We start from the raw sequence: 15,799 nt of genomic DNA on the forward strand, positions 1-15,799 counted from the left end.
ATGGATGATTGGGAGGGCCTCTGAAGGATAATCCCAGAGGAACCAGAGTCTCCAAAAAAAATATTCTCATGGCTCTTTGAACCATGCAGGGCTGACTTTATTTTTTTTTTTTTTGAGACGGAGTCTCGCTCTGTCACCCAGGCTGGAGTGCTGTGGCCGGATCTCAGCTCACTGCAAGCTCCGCCTCCCGGGTTCCCGCCATTCTCCTGCCTCAGCCTCCCGGGTAGCTGGGACTACAGGCGCCGCCACCTCGCCCGGCTAGTTTTTTGTAGTTTTAGTAGAGACGGGGTTTCACTGTATTAGCCAGGATGGTCTTGATCTCCTGACCTCGTGATCCGCCCGTCTCGGCCTCCCAAAGTGCTGGGATTACAGGCTTGAGCCACCGCGCCCGGCCAGGGCTGACTTTAAATAGTCCCTGCTATAGCTGAAATCTTCAGCCAGCCCTCTGTGTTCACTCCATCTCAACTTCCTTGCTTCTGTAGCAGAAACCCCTTTTTCACCCCTTTGTCCAATTAATGTAAACAATTATATATTTAAATTGTTTAAAAATACTCATCCTTAATAGACGGTACCCTCAAAGCAACAATGGTGGGGTAGGCAGATGGCTTGAGCCCAGAAGTTTGAGACCAGCCTGGGCAGCATAGCGAGACCCTGTTTCTACAAAAAAAATTTTAAAAATTAGCCAGATATGGTGGCACATGCTTGTAGTCCCAGCTACTCAGGAGGCTGAGGTGGGAAGATCGCTTGAGGCCAGGAAGTCAAGGCTGTAGTGAGTCATGAGCATGCCACTGCACTCCAGCCTGGGCAACAGAGTGACACCCTGTCTTTAAAAAACAGCAAGGCTGGGCAGGGTGGTTTATTACCTGTAATCCTAGCACTCTGAGAGGCCAAGGCGGGTGAATTGCTTGAGGTCAGGAGTTCAAGACCAGCCTGAACTACATGGTGAAATGCTATCTCTACTAAAAATACAAAAATTAGCCAGGGGTGGTAGAACGCCCTTGTAATCCAAGCTACTCGGGAGGCTGAGGCTAGAGAATCGCTTGAACCTAGGAGGTGGAGGTTTGCAGTGAGCCGAGATCATGCCACTGCACTCCAGCCTGGGCAACAGAGTGAGACCCTGTCTCAAAAAATAAAAATAAAAAACAACTACAAGATTTTTGGACATTTGGAAGAAATATGAGTCAAGGAAGATCTCTTTCCCAAAATGAAACCTAGAACATGAAGGCTAGTTGAAATATATACAATTTCAGCTTCAATCCAGACTTCACGTATCAGGCTCTTTTTAGACCTGTGTCATTTTCCAATTTCAAAGTTAATTAGTTGCCAATGGTCTTTCTGTGCCATGCAAAGATGTGCCCTGGTTATGGTACCTCTCCTTTCTTTTTTCCAGTGTGAGCGCCTCGTGAGTCTTCTCCTGAACCCAGCAGTGCTGTCCACGCCATCCTTGGGCAGCTTACAGAGCAGCGTCATCCTCTTCTCCCATGGGGAGTATTTCTATAGCTTGTTCTCAGAAACTATCAACATGGAATTATTGAAAAATCTGGATCTTGCTGTATTGGAGCTCATGCAGTCATCAGTGGATAATCCCAAAATGGTAACAAAATTTTCTTTTAAGTAAATTTTTTTTTTTTTTTTTGGAGACAGAGTCTTGCACGGTTGCCCAGGCTGGAGTGCAGTGGCACGATCTCTTCTGACTGCAATGTCTGCATCCCAGATTGAAGTGATTCTCCTGCCTCAGCCTTCCGAGTAGCTGGGATTACAGGCATCTGCTACCACGTCTAGCTAATTTTTTGTATTTTTAATAGAGACGGGATTTCACTATGTTGGCCAGGCTGGTCTTGAACTGACCTCGTGATCTGCCCGCTTTGGCCTCCCGAAGTGCTGAGATTATAGGCGTCAGCCACTGCGCCTGGTCAATATTTTCTTATATAATCCTCATAAAAGGGTTGCCATATTCCTGAAATATTTCATTAAAGCATGACAAGACTTTTTCCTAGAAGGTTAAAAGCTCTTGCTTTTAACAAACTCAGAAAAACCCAAAACATACCACTTATCAATAGTTAATGAATGTTAGGCCAGGCATGGTGGCTCATGCCTATAATCCTAGCACTTTGGGAGGTAGAGGTGGGTGGATCACCAGAGGTCAGGATTTCGAGCCCAGCATGGCAAACATGGCAAAACCTTGTCTCTACTAAAAATACAAAAAATTAGCCAGGCATGGTGGTACGCGCCTGTAATCCCAGCTACTCAGGAGGCTGAGGCAGGAGAATTGCTTGAACCTGAGAGGCGGAGGTTGCAGTGAGCGGCGATCATGCCCACTGCACTCCAGCCTGGGTGATAGAGCGAGACTCTATCTCAAAAAAATAAATAGCTAATGAGTGTTACTGGATGATGAAACATTGATTGTTTTTTCTATCCCTCATGCTCTGCAAATTTCTAAACCTAAATATTATAAGGCACAGCTATGCAGGATATTGATGTTTGCCAAGACGTGGGCTTGGAGCTTATAAACCCATCCTGGGGCCCAGAGCTGACTTTGCATTCACACCAGCTGCAGGCAGGTCTCCGCACCCCGGTAGACCTCGCTGTTCTCAGAGCTCTCTTGTGGCCTTGATGCTGAGTTACCATTTCTGACACGTTCCTGCTGTGTCCCCCTTTCCCCCTCACATTGACTCTCTGGAGATCAGTATTTAATATATAGTTGACTTTCGTTTGCTAAACCTCTGGGATTTTGAAATTTAATTTGTTCTGTGGACAGAAACTGCTAACTGTTAGTATGACCATTTTAAGGGAGAGTACATGATTTCGTAAGTTGAGCTTCTATTGCAAACAGTGCTTGTGTGTTGTAAGGGAATCTTTTGTGGTAGATTGCAGTAGGAATTTGTATTCTTTGAAATTAGAAATAAAATCGTAGTAGATGACACTCAGATTTAACATTCTGATTTCGTAAACTATGACCTCTGATGGAAATGACAGAAAAAGCATACACCTTAACCTCTATTGCTGCCCTAAATTCCTCTAAAGTAACAGAATGAGATTTAACAAAAACACCACTACAGTCTCAAAGGACACAGAGAAAAGGAGAAAAGGATTTCCAAGAGTGACAAGAGTTGTAAATCTAAAGGACAGGTGTGGCAACATGGGAAGTTGGAAGTGCCGAGCCCCAGCAGGGCAGGCATGAGAGCAGGGGTGAGCAGAGGCTGAGAAGAAAGGATTAGGTAAAGGCCAGCTTTCCCCTACAGGGCAGCCTCCTTTCCCTGCTGCTGGAGGTCTGATCCCACTTAAAGAGAAGGCAGGAGGCAGTGACTCCCTGGAGAGGATAGAGACCTCCAGACTGGGGAGCTCTGGCATGGCTGAATATATGGATACCATCAGGAAAAGAGGGAAGTTAAGTGCAAACCTACCTAAATTCTAGACGTTGAGGCTGTCTGCCCTTTCCCTCCGAATACAGTTCAGCGTCTGCCCTTGACAGGGCACCAGAATATCCTGACAAGCCCTAAGAGAAAATAAAGATGCAGGCATCACAGCCAGCTGGATCAGCGACAGTGATCCTCCCCACCAGTGAGCCCTGCATGCTGCACAGCACTTCCAGGCGGGTAATACCTGTGAGCCGGGGCCGGGCGCGGTGGCTCAAGCCTGTAATCCCAGCACTTTGGGAGGCCGAGACGGGCGGATCACGAGGTCAGGAGATCGAGACCGTCCTGGCTAACACGGTGAAACCCCGTCTCTACTAAAAAATACAGAAAACTAGCCGGGCAAGGTGGCGGGCGCCTATAGTCCCAGCTACTCGGGAGGCTGAGGCAGGAGAATGGCGTAAACCCGGGAGGCAGAGCTTGCAGTGAGCTGAGATCCGGCCACTGTACTCCAGCCTGGGCGACAGAGCGAGACTCCGTCTCAAAAAAAGCAAAAAACAAAACAAATACCTGTGAGCCGGCAGCCCTGGGGCCCAGGCACTTGGGGAAAGGGACGCCAGAGGGCATAGCAGGACATGGGCAACTGTGGCAAGGCCCGTTCACTCAGATGGGAATGTAAGGTGGAGAAGTAAAACTGAAAGATGAGAAACAAAACTGTGAAATAAGAATTGCTTTGGAGAATGAACATCAGAGAGCAAAAAATGTCTCGGGAATTAAGCATAGGCATCAGAAACTAAAAATGAAAGAGTTTGGAAGGTAAACTTGAGTAACTTTCACAGAGAGTAGAGTGAAAAGACAAAATGGAAAACACGAGAGAAATGAGGAGGAGACTAGGGATTCATGCACGAGGTTGAGCAGCAGGGCCTTGGCTCCAGAAGGCAGGGGCCAGGAGAGACATTTGCTGAGGACACAGCTCCAGAGGAGCCCAGAAGCAAAGGCTTTGAGTTTCCAGGTAGGAGAGGGCCATGGAGTTTCCAGCATGGTGCACAGAAACAGCTCCACGTGGAGCACATTTCTTGAGAATTCAGAACCCTGGGGTTTCACTACAAGAAAAGATTCTCAGGTTTCCACTGGAGAAAAAGCAGTTATGTGTGAAAGGATCTAGAAATTGAATGACATATGTCTTCTCAGCAGCAGTGTGGACACTGCAAGACTTGAACCAGATTTCTTCCACAATTCATAAGAGAAGTCTCCAGCCTAGAGTTCTGAATCCAGCTGGATTATCCATTATGTGAGAGTGGAATGCAGATGTTTTAGACATGCCAGATCCCCAAGAGGTCCCTGTGCACTCTCATCACGTTGCTGCTGGGTGGAGAGTGATCACGTAGTAAGCCAAGACGGGAAGGTGCTAGATGCAGTATGTCAGCCCTCCACAGAGGCGTGGATGGCCCAGCACCAGCATTGCAGATCAGGAGCTGAGTTGCCACAGAGATGGGGCAGATAGACCTGATAGGCTTAGAGGGCTTGCAGCAATTTCATAACTTGGGAGAGTTTGATGACGAATTAATGACAGACACATTGAAAACTGCAATGAAAGCAAACAAGATTAGCTTCACGGAGTACAAAATGTGCAAAAAGGGAAAAGCATTGTTTCTACTTGGAACGTCTGTGAAAAATGTTTGCATAGTCAGAATGACAGGAATAGTGAATGTTAATCTGATCAAAATGAGCCTGTCACTCTGTTGCAGGAGTGGTGGTGAGACAGGAAATGTGGGTGTGCAAGTATGATGGTAGTTGAACAGGAAGTGTGCATTTGCATGTGTGCATGTTCGCTTGTGTGTGTACACCTGTGTGTGCTAGTGTGTGCCTGTATGGTGGTAGGACCAGAAGTATGCGCTTGGGTGCATGTTTGCTTATGTGTGTACATCTGTGTGTGCTTGTGCATGCATGTACAGTGGTGGTGGGACAGGAAGTGTGCATTTGTGCATATGTGCGTATTTATGTGCTTGTGTGTGTACACCTGTGTGTGCGTGTGCATGCATGTACAGTGCTGGTGGTGGTGACAGAAGAGAGCTGACTCCTGTTTCCTAGACTGCCCAGACTAGGAAAGCCAGGAGAAGCTGGATGAGCCTGATGACATAACTAAGGTCACTCTGTACTTCCTGTGGAAAAACTATGGTTAAGGTGCACCTCAAATCAAACTCGAGGAGTTTTGAAGTAGATAAACATCTATTATAGAAATAGCTTATTTATTTTCCAAGAATAACTTTGAAATAAAGGTAAATTTTGTTTTCTGTCATTTTCAAAATTAAGAATTTTTCTTCACTCACAACGAAATTGTCTTAGGTGAGTACCGTTTTGAACGGCATGTTAGACCAGAGCTTCAGGGAGCGAGCAAGCCAGAAACACCAAGGACTGAAACTTGCAACTACAATTCTGCAACACTGGAAGAAGTGTGATTCCTGGTGGGCCAAAGATTCCCCTCTCGAAACTAAAATGGCAGTGCTGGCCTTACTGGCAAAAATTTTACAGGTATTTTGAGATTCCTTTAAAAAGCAGTCATGTTTGTTCTTCTGAACTCTGTAACTTGTGTCTTTAAAATTTGATGGAGATTGCTCCAAAAGCTCATTGGTTTGACAAATAAGAAGATATTTTGACAGGATAGTTGCTTATATTTACCTTTTTAAATTTTTTCCATTGTTCATTAGACTTACTGTTTCTTATGCTATATCTTTTTAATGTGCCTTTGCATGTATTATCTTAACAGATAGTATTACAATATTTTACAATAAGATTGTGAAAATATTATTGAAGCCCATAATTAAATTTACAGTTCATTTCTGGAATTTAAACAAAGGAAATAAAGATGTAATATACAAATGTGTCCTGTTTTTCTTTTCCTTCCTTTAGATTGATTCATCTGTATCTTTTAATACAAGTCATGGTTCATTCCCTGAAGTCTTTACAACATATATTAGTCTACTTGCTGACACAAAACTGGATCTACATTTAAAGGTAAACAGTGAAATATTTATTTTTTTTGGATTACATTCTCTTCTATTTTCATATTTTTTANTCCCTCCCTCCCAGCCTCACTCCCTCCTTCCTTCCTTCCTTCCTTCCTTCCCTTTCTTTCTGTCTCTCTCTCTTTTCTTTTTCTTTTTCTTCTTTTCTTTTCTGCAACAGTCTCGCTTTGTCGCCCAGACTGAAGTGCAGTGGCGCAATCATGGCTCACTGCAACCTCTGCCTCTTGAGTTCAAGTGATTCTCGTGCCTCAGCCTCCCGAGTAGCTGGGATCTTAGGCGTGTGTCACCAGGCCTGGCTAATTTTTGTATTTTTAGTATATTTCACCATAGTGGCCAGGCTGCTCTCAAACTCCTGACTTCAAGTGATCTGCCTGCCTCGCAAAGTGCTGGGATTACAGGTGTGAGCCACCACGCCTGGCCTAGAACATTTCTTTTAAAGTATAAGATTATCATATTTGGATGAATTAACATTTGTGTTTGCATACGTATGATTTAAATTGGCTGTAATGACTATTACTCAGTCATTTTTCTATTAAAATAATATAAAATTTTGGTGATTTTAGGGTCAAGAATTAATAAATATTGTCATTTTAAGATTACTAATTTTAAAGTCCTAGAACAATTAGATTTTAAACACTATTGAAAAGTGACCTTAATTCAAGGGACCTTTTTACTGGATAAAGGGGATAATTCTTTGGAATTTTCTGCTGTGTGATTAATCAAGTTTCCCATTTCTCCGTGGACAGTCTTGGAATTTATCTGCCATGCAAGAGAGAATAGGAATCAACTCCTAGTTCTTGTTAAGCTCAGTATGAAGTTCTTATGTAGTTCTGCAATGTGTAGTTGTAAACCACTCCTTAGGTTATTTAAAATGTTTTTACACAAAGCTTGTGCAGTACATTTTTACTAGGGTCATTATTTGTAGAAGAGGAAGCACATACCAAATCAGCACCATGTCGCATTTATTTATGTGTCCATAGCTGGAGTCAACTGACTAGCCTGGGTAACAGTCAAAGCTGAGGTATAGGTTGGGCACGGTGGCTCATGCCTGTAATCCCAACATTTTGGGAGGCTAAGGCGGGCGAATCTCCTGAGGTCAGGAGTTTGAGACCGTCCTGGCCAACATGGCAAAACCCTGTCTCTATGAAAAATATGAAAAAAATTAGCTGGGCATAGTGGCAGGCGCCTGTAATCCCAGCTACTCTGGAGGCTGAGGCAGGGAGAATCACTTGAACCCAGGAGGCGGAGGTTGCAGTAAGCCTAGATTGTGCCACTGCACTCCGGCCTGGGTGACAGAGTGAGACTGCATCTCCAAAAAAAAAAAAAAAAAAGCTGAGGTACAGAGTTGTATTCAGGTTGGTTTTTAATATAATTTAGAAATTATGCTGAAGTGATTCATTGATTCCACATAGTGCTTTATTTGCAATGTCTTTAGAAAACAGTAATTTTATTTATTCTGTGGGATATATAAGCCATAACTCGTGCAGTTTCTTATGTCTGCCTTGTTCCACAGGGCCAAGCTGTCACTCTTCTTCCATTCTTCACCAGCCTCACTGGAGGCAGTCTGGAGGAACTTAGGCGTGTTCTGGAGCAGCTCATCGTTGCTCACTTCCCCATGCAGTCCAGAGAATTTCCCCCAGGAACTCCGCGGTTCAATAATTATGTGGACTGCATGAAAAAGGTTGGTTTCTAGTAATATCAAGTAAAATGAGAACACTGATTTTTTTTTCTTGTTACATATCTTGATGAAAAGAAGTGAGTGAAATACCCATAATCAGAGAAGTTGTAAACCACCCGATAGGTTATTCAGAATGTTCTTTCTACACAAAGCTTGCACAGTACATTTTTACTAGGGTCATTATTTGTAGAAGAGGAAGCACATACCAAATCAGCACCATATCCCATATTATTTATGTGTGCGTAGCCTGAGAATTCATTTAATTCACTTGGAAAGCAGTGACAGGCGTATATGTGAATCCACGAGAATCTGGTTTTTTCTCCCATTTTTAAATTGTGAAATATTTTATGCATAAAATGGAATGTATAAAGTATATTTAAGTTATGAATAGTAATACCGAAAGAAGCTAAGAAATAGAATATTACCAATAATTTCCAAATTTTAATAGAATAGCAATTATTTGAGAAGCATTTTGTGATTATCCCTAATACGATAGTTTGAGCATCCCTTATCTGAAATGCTTGGAACCAAAAGCGTTTCGGATTTTGGAATGTTTGTGTACACATGAGTTATCTTGGGGATGGAACCCAAGTCTGGACATAGACATGAAATGCATTGGTGTTTTTTGTTTTGTTTTGTTTTGTTTTGAGACAGGGTCTTGCTCTGTCACCTAGACTGGAGTGCAGTGGAAACTGCACAGAATAATTTCAGAGATGAAAGAAGGTATTGTGTCCACAAGATAGGATAATGATCCTTGGAAATTAAATATGCAGAAGCAAAATTTAAAAAACATACCTGTTCTATTCTGAAGATAAAATTAAGATATCTCCCAGAAAGTAGAACAGAAACTGAGACGGAAAAGGGGAGAGTCAAGATGAGAACATCGGGGGAGTGGCCTGGGATATCCCCTCTGTAGTGAGGACGGTGTGGAAAAGATGCACATTACCAGAATCAGAGTAAGGGCAAGAGTCCCTGGCATGGTGAAGGAGGGGGCGCCTGTTGAAGGCTCGTCTCCATGTACTCTCAGAACCTGAGATAGAGAGCAGAGTAACATCTGCAAAACCTAAAAAGAATCAGGGCCGGGCGCAGTGGCTCACGCCTGTAATCCCAGCACTTTGGGAGGCCGAGGAGAGCAGATCACCAGGTCAGGAGATCGAGACCATCCTGGCTAACATGGTAAAACCCTGTCTCTACTAAAATTGCAAAAAATTAGCCAGGCGTGGTGGCAGGCGCCGGTAGTCTCAGCTACTCGGGAGACTGTGGCAGGATAATGGCGTGAACCCGGGAGGCAGAGCTTGCAGTGAGCCAAGATCGCGCCACTGCACTCCAGCCTAGGCGACAGAGCGAGACTCCGTCTCAAAAAAAAAAAACTTAAAAAGAATCTAGGCTCGGTATAGTGAACATTGATATATACCAGCCACTCACAATATCCACAAAAATGACAGAAATACTGGTATTTGTTAAGTCTGTGAAATTCTAGTATATTTTCTATATGTTATATATTTTATTACATAAGAAACTTTTATATTTTTAGTAAAACTCAACAAAATTTTGATGATGTTGATGTATTTTTTCTAGTTTCTAGATGCATTGGAATTATCTCAAAGCCCTATGTTGTTGGAATTGATGACAGAAGTTCTTTGTCGGGAACAGCAGCATGTCATGGAAGAATTATTTCAATCCAGTTTCAAGAGGATTGCCAGAAGGTAAGTCATTCTGGTCTGGGATCTCAGAAACCATATGCATTTCAGTTTTGTGGGAAATTATCTTCTCTGTTCCATAAACAGCTGAGTGGCAATTACATTCTTGCTACTAAACTTTATTTTTTTGTCCTTAAAACAAAACTTTTATTATTATATTTTTCAAACATACACAAAGCTAGAAGAAGAGTATAAATAAGGCTCCAGATTGAACAAAGTTCAGCATTTTCCAAGCTTCATCTTGGCCTTTTATCATTTTTCTTTTTTGCTGCTGCTATTGTAATTTAAAGCAAATCTCGGACACCATGTCATTTCACCTCTAAATCCTTCTGTATATGTCTCTTAAAGCAGTTTTCTTGAATAGCCATAGTACCATTGTCAACTGAACGAAATTATCAGTAATTCCATAGCCAGATTTCCTCAGTAGTCTCAAACATGCTGATAGTGTTGAGTTATTTGAAATATGATCCAAACAAGGTTCATACATGGCATTTCACTGTTGTGTCTCTTCAGTCTGCATTTAAAACAGTCTCTTCCTTTATTATTTATTTTGTTGGAGAAACTTGGACACTTGTCCTGTACAATGTCTTCTGGATATATCTGATTCTTTTACTTTCATTTAGCTTCTTCCTCCAGTCCTTGGGTTTTCTGTAAATGGAAAGTTATGTCTAAAAGCACAGTTAGATTCAGGCTGAAATTTTGGCAAGACTAATAGTTGATACTTTATACTTCTTATTCATGGCATTAGGAGGTGTATAATGTCTGGTGGTCCTGCTTTTAGTGATGCTAGGATTGACTAGCCATGTGCATCGTTTCATTTTCCTCATGGTTTAGCTCCATTTTTTATGGTTGCCCTGAATCACTTAATTTCATTAAGAGTTGCAAATGGCCATTTTTCTGATTCTTTTATTCCTTCTAAATTTAGTGCCTGGAATTACAGTGTAATGAAGGTCTCATCACTGGAATTGTTTGATTACCAGAAATACAATTTAGTATTTTAGCAAAATATAGTGGGAAAATAGGACATAATTGATTATTGATTTTTTTTTTTTTTTTTTCTTGAGACAGAGTGGCTCTGTCACTCAGGCTGGAGTGCGTGATCTTGGCTCACTGCAGCCTCCATCTTCCGGGTTCAAGTGGTTCTCCTGCGTCAGCCTCCCAAGTAGTTGGGATTACAGGCATGCCCCACCACAATGGCTAATTTTTGTATTTTTAGTAGAGACAGTGTCTCACCATGTTGACCAGGCTGGTCTCAAACTCCTGACCTCAAATGATCCGCCTGCCTTGGCCTCCCAAAGTGTTGGGATTACAGATGTGAGCCACCCCACCTGGCCCTGATTATTGATTTTTGAAGTAAGGGTTTGATGCCATGGTTACTTCTCATAGTAAACTTCCAATGAATTTTTAAAATTGGCATTTATCTATATTGAATTTGTAAATATCCATGTAAATTTGTCTTGAGTTGTATTTTACAGATCATAAACTTCACCAACTGTAAGTATATAGTTCCGTGATTTTTAGGAACTTTATTGAGTATGCAACCAGCACCGTGCAACATTTTTATTCCCCAGTAAAACCCCATAGGAGCATTTACAATTGACTGCCATTGCTGATCCTAGCTCCACGCAAACACTAATCTACTTTCTGTCTTTATAAATCTGCCTTCTCTGGACATTTTATATAAGTGGAATTATACAATATGTGATTTCTTATTCCTGGCTTCTTTGTTCAGCGTAATGTTTTTGATGTTCATCCATGACATAGTTCATTCCTTTCTACTGATATTTTAAAAGTTATCATAATTAACCAACTATAAAACAGAATTCTGCACAGCAGCAGAACACATTCTCTTTGAGCATACTTGAAGCATTCTTTAGGACAAACTATATACTAGACCATAAAAACAAGTCTTGATAAATTTAAAAAGGTTGAAATCATACAAAGTATGTTCTCTGTCCAAAGCGAAGTTAAATTAGAATTCAACAACACAAGGAAATTTTGGGAATCTGAAAATATTTGTAAATAATCAACTAATTAATAAATAACATATTTCTAAATAGCCCTTGGGTCAAATAAGAAATTACAAAGGAAGTCAGATAGTATTTTGATCTGAGTAAAATAAGAATAAAGCATATCCAAATGTGATACAAATAAATAGGTGCTCAGAGGGAAATTTATATCTTTTAATTCCTATGTTTGAAAATAGGAAAGATTTAAGTTAGTAATCTGAACTTTCTACCTTAAAATCTAGGGAAAAAAAAAAAAACTAACCCAAAGGTAATACAAAGGAAGGCAATAGGAAACAGAAAATGGTGGAGAAAATCAGTATTTGTTTTCACAATCAAAGTTAAAGGAGTTGACAAACCATTAGCTAGGCTAACCAAAATAAAGGAAAACCAAAGTTTGTCAAAACTTTTAAGAATGAAAAGAGGTGGATGTAACCCACTAACCTCTTAGAAACTGTAAGAAGATTATAAGTGAATATTATGAAAAATATTAGGCCAGCAAATTCAGCAACTTAAGCAAAATGGGCAAATTCATAGAAAGTCATAAATTACCAAAACTGACTCAAGAAGAAATAAAATGTACGAATACATCCCTAACAAGTAATTAAATTGAATTAATAACTAAAAATCTTTCTGTAAAGGAAATCCCAGACCTACATGGCTTTTTTGTTTTGTTTTTTTAGATGCAGGGTCACACTCTGTTATCCAGGCTGGAGTGCAGTGGTCAAGGCTCACTGCAGCCTTGACCTCCTGGGCTGAGGCAGTCCTCCCACTTCAGCCTCGTGAGTAGCTGGGACTACAGGGATATACCACCACACCCGGCTAGTTTTGTATTTTTTGTATACACACAGGGTTTTGCCATATTGCCTAGGCTGGTCTTGAACTCCTGGGCTCAAGTGATCTGCCTGCCTTGGCCTTCCAAAGTGCTGGGATTACAGTCATGACCCACTGCGCCTGGCCTCCAGATAGCTACTAGTGAATTTTATCAAATATATGTATATATGTGTATATATATTTCAGACAGAGTCTCACTTTGTCTCCCAGGCTGGAGTGCAGTGGCTCACAGCAGCCTCCAACTCCCGAGTTAAGTGATTCTTGTGCCTCAGCCTGCTGAGTAGCTGAGACTACAGGGGCACACCACCACACTCGCATAATTCTTTGTATTTTTAGTAGAGACAGGGTTTTGCCATGTTGTCCAGGCTGGTCTCAAAGTCCTGAGCTCAGGCAATCCTCCCGCCTCAGCCTCCCAAAGTGTTAGGATTACAGGCGTGAGCCACTGTGCTCAACCCAGATATATGATATATTTTTGTTTTTGTTGGTACATTGGTGCATATATTTATGGGATACATGAGATATTTTGATACAGGTGTATAATGTGTAATAATCAGGTCAGGGTGACTGAAGTATTCATCACCTCAAACATTTATCCCTTCTTTGTGTTAGAAATAATCCAGTTATACTCTTAATTATTTAAAATGTAAAATATTGGCCAGGTGCGGTGGCTCACACCTGTAATCCCGGCACTTTGGGAGGCCGAGCCAGGCGGATCACAAGGTCAGGAGATAGAGACCATCCTGGCTAACACGGTGAAACCCCGTCTTGTAGGTGTGCTTCATTGTTTTTTATTTTTTTCTTTTGTCCCCTCTGAGTGTGTATTTTCAAATAACCTGCCTTCATGTTCACTAATTCTTTCTTCTGCTTGATCAGTTCTGCTTTTAAGAGACTCTAGTGCATTCTTCAGTATGTCATCTGCACTTTTCAGATTCAGAATTTCTGCTTGATTCTTTTAAATTTTTTCAGTCTCTTTGTTTAATTTATCTGATAGGATTCTGGATTCCTTGTCTGTGTTATCTTGAATTTTGTTGGCCTTTCCTCAAAACAGCTATTTTGAATTCTCTGTCTGAAAGGTCACATATCTCTGTCTCTCTTGGATTGGTGTTGGTGCCTTATTTAGTTCATTTGGTGAAGTCGTGTTTTCTTGGCTGGTTTTGATGGTTGTGGATGTTCATTGTGGCATTAAATATTTTAGGTATTTATTGTAGTCTTCTGGGCTTGTTTATATACATCCTTCTTGGGAAGACTTTCCAGGTATTTGAAGGTACTTGGGGGTTTGATCTAAGTCTTTGGTCACTGAAGCCATATCTGCTTTAGGGGCCACCCTAAGTCATAATCTACTGTAGGAGGCACCCCAAGCCCAGTAACACTGTGGTTCTTACAGACTTATAGAGGTACCACCTTGGTGGTCTTGGTACAATCTTGGAAAATTCCCTGGCTTTACCAGGCAGAGACTCTTGTTTCCTTTACTTACTTTTCTCAAACAAATGGAGTCTCTCTGTCTCTGCTGAGCTGCCTGTAACTGGGGGAATGGTGATACGAGCACCTCTGTAGCCGCCACCACTGGGACTGCATGGAGTCAGACCTGAAGCACACAGCACAGCACAGCACTGGGTCTCACTGAAGGCCTTAAGTGACCACTGCCTGGCTACTGCCTGTGTTCATTCAAGGCTCAGTGGCTCTACAATCAGCAGGAGGCAAATCTAACCAGTCTTGTGTCCTTTCTTTCAAGACAGTGATCTCGCCCCGCCTCCAGGTGGGTCAAGAGATGCCATCTATGAGCCAGGCCTGGAGTTGGGAACTGTAGGAATTTACCTGGTGCTCTGTTCCACTGCTGTTGAGCTGGTACCCAAGCTGCAAAATAAAGTCCTTTTCATTCTTCCCTCCCCTTTCCTAAAATAGAGAAGTCTCTCCCTGTGGTCACCATTGCCCCAGGCCTACAGTGAGGACTGCCTGGCTACTGCTGATTTTCACTCAAGGCTCAAGGGCTCTGTAGTCAGCTTATGGTGAATGCTGCCAGTCCTGAGTCTCTCCTTTCAGGGTAGTGGGCTCCCCTCTGGCCCAGGGCAGGTCCAGAAATCCTGTCTAAGAGCCAAGGGCTAGAACTGGGGACCCCAGAAGCCCTCTGGGGATATTGCGTCTCTGTGGCCAAGGTGGTGCCCATGTTGCAAGGCATGAAACGTAATGCAAGTCTCCTTTACTTTTCCTTCTCCTTCTCTCAAGAAGAAAGGGTTTCTCCCTGTGACCACGACAACTGGGAATGTGCTGGGTCACACTTGAAGCCAGCATGGCCCTGGGTCTTAACCAAGGCCCACGGCAAGTACTACCTGGTTGGCACTGATAATTCATCACCCAAAGGCTCTTTAGTCAGTAGGTGATGAATCCCATCAGGCTGAGCCCTTCCCCTCAAGACAACGGGTTCCCTTCTGGCCCAGAGTGTGTCTAAAAATGTCGTCTGGGACTCAGGATTCTCGCTGGTGCCCTGTTCTACTGTGGCTGAGCTGGTATCCCAGTTGCAAGACAAAGTCCTCTTTATTCTCCCCCTCCTCTTCAAGCAGAAGAAAGGAGTCACTTTTATTACTGCAAGCTGTACTACCTGGGGTTGGGGTAGGCATGGCCAAGCACTTGCATGGTGGCCACAGCTGGTATCTCAGGTCATGTGCCCCCCAAGTCCACTTGTTCTGAGCCCAGCCCAGCACCAGGACTTGCCCAGGAATTGCAGCTGTTGTCATCTTAGTTGCCTTTCAAGTTTATTTGGGACCCCAAGGCACTTTAGCCCATTGTGGCAGAGCTTGCCAGAATGTAGTTTCTGACCACTGGGATGGACAGTTTGCCTCTGATTAGGGCTGGTCTAAATGTTCTCTCAGTGAGTGCTGGCTAAATTCTGCCCTGGGTTGGTTTCTGCTGTGACAGGATAGCATTGAGTTCCAATGCGAAGTGCTTTTCCTCCCCCAGGTGCACAGCTTCTGTGTCCTGCGTGTGACTGCTGCTGGGGGATGGGGAAGGAGTGGTATAGCTGATTGAAGACTATCTTTCTTAGTTTCTTCAATGCCTCTTTCCTTGATATGAAGTTAAAACCAGGTACTATGATCACTCACCTGATTTTTGGTTCTTATGAAGGTGCTTTTTTGTACAGATAATTGTTCATTTTGGCGTTCTGCAGGGGAGACAATCACTGGAGGCTTCTATTTAGCTTTCTTGG

The 15,799-nt window shown here is 42.6% G+C and overlaps 1 protein-coding gene across 4 annotated transcripts in view; it reads left to right on the forward strand.

Moving 5' to 3' along the window:
- Positions 1-15,799, forward strand: part of PRKDC (protein kinase, DNA-activated, catalytic subunit) — a 186,751-nt gene that overhangs the window by 72,816 nt on the left and 98,136 nt on the right. For all 4 annotated transcript variants that reach the window (XM_017881346.1, XM_017881348.1, XM_017881345.1 and 1 more), the window contains exons 36-40: positions 1,391-1,594; positions 5,700-5,885; positions 6,264-6,368; positions 7,893-8,060; positions 9,636-9,763. In XM_017881346.1, coding sequence (XP_017736835.1) covers positions 1,391-1,594; positions 5,700-5,885; positions 6,264-6,368; positions 7,893-8,060; positions 9,636-9,763 — 791 coding nt within the window. The remainder of the gene's footprint in view (positions 1-1,390; positions 1,595-5,699; positions 5,886-6,263; positions 6,369-7,892; positions 8,061-9,635; positions 9,764-15,799) is intronic.

Source organism: Rhinopithecus bieti, unplaced genomic scaffold (assembly GCF_001698545.2).
Source record: "Rhinopithecus bieti isolate Rb0 unplaced genomic scaffold, ASM169854v2 scaffold_13195, whole genome shotgun sequence".
Taxonomy (NCBI): domain Eukaryota; kingdom Metazoa; phylum Chordata; class Mammalia; order Primates; family Cercopithecidae; genus Rhinopithecus; species Rhinopithecus bieti.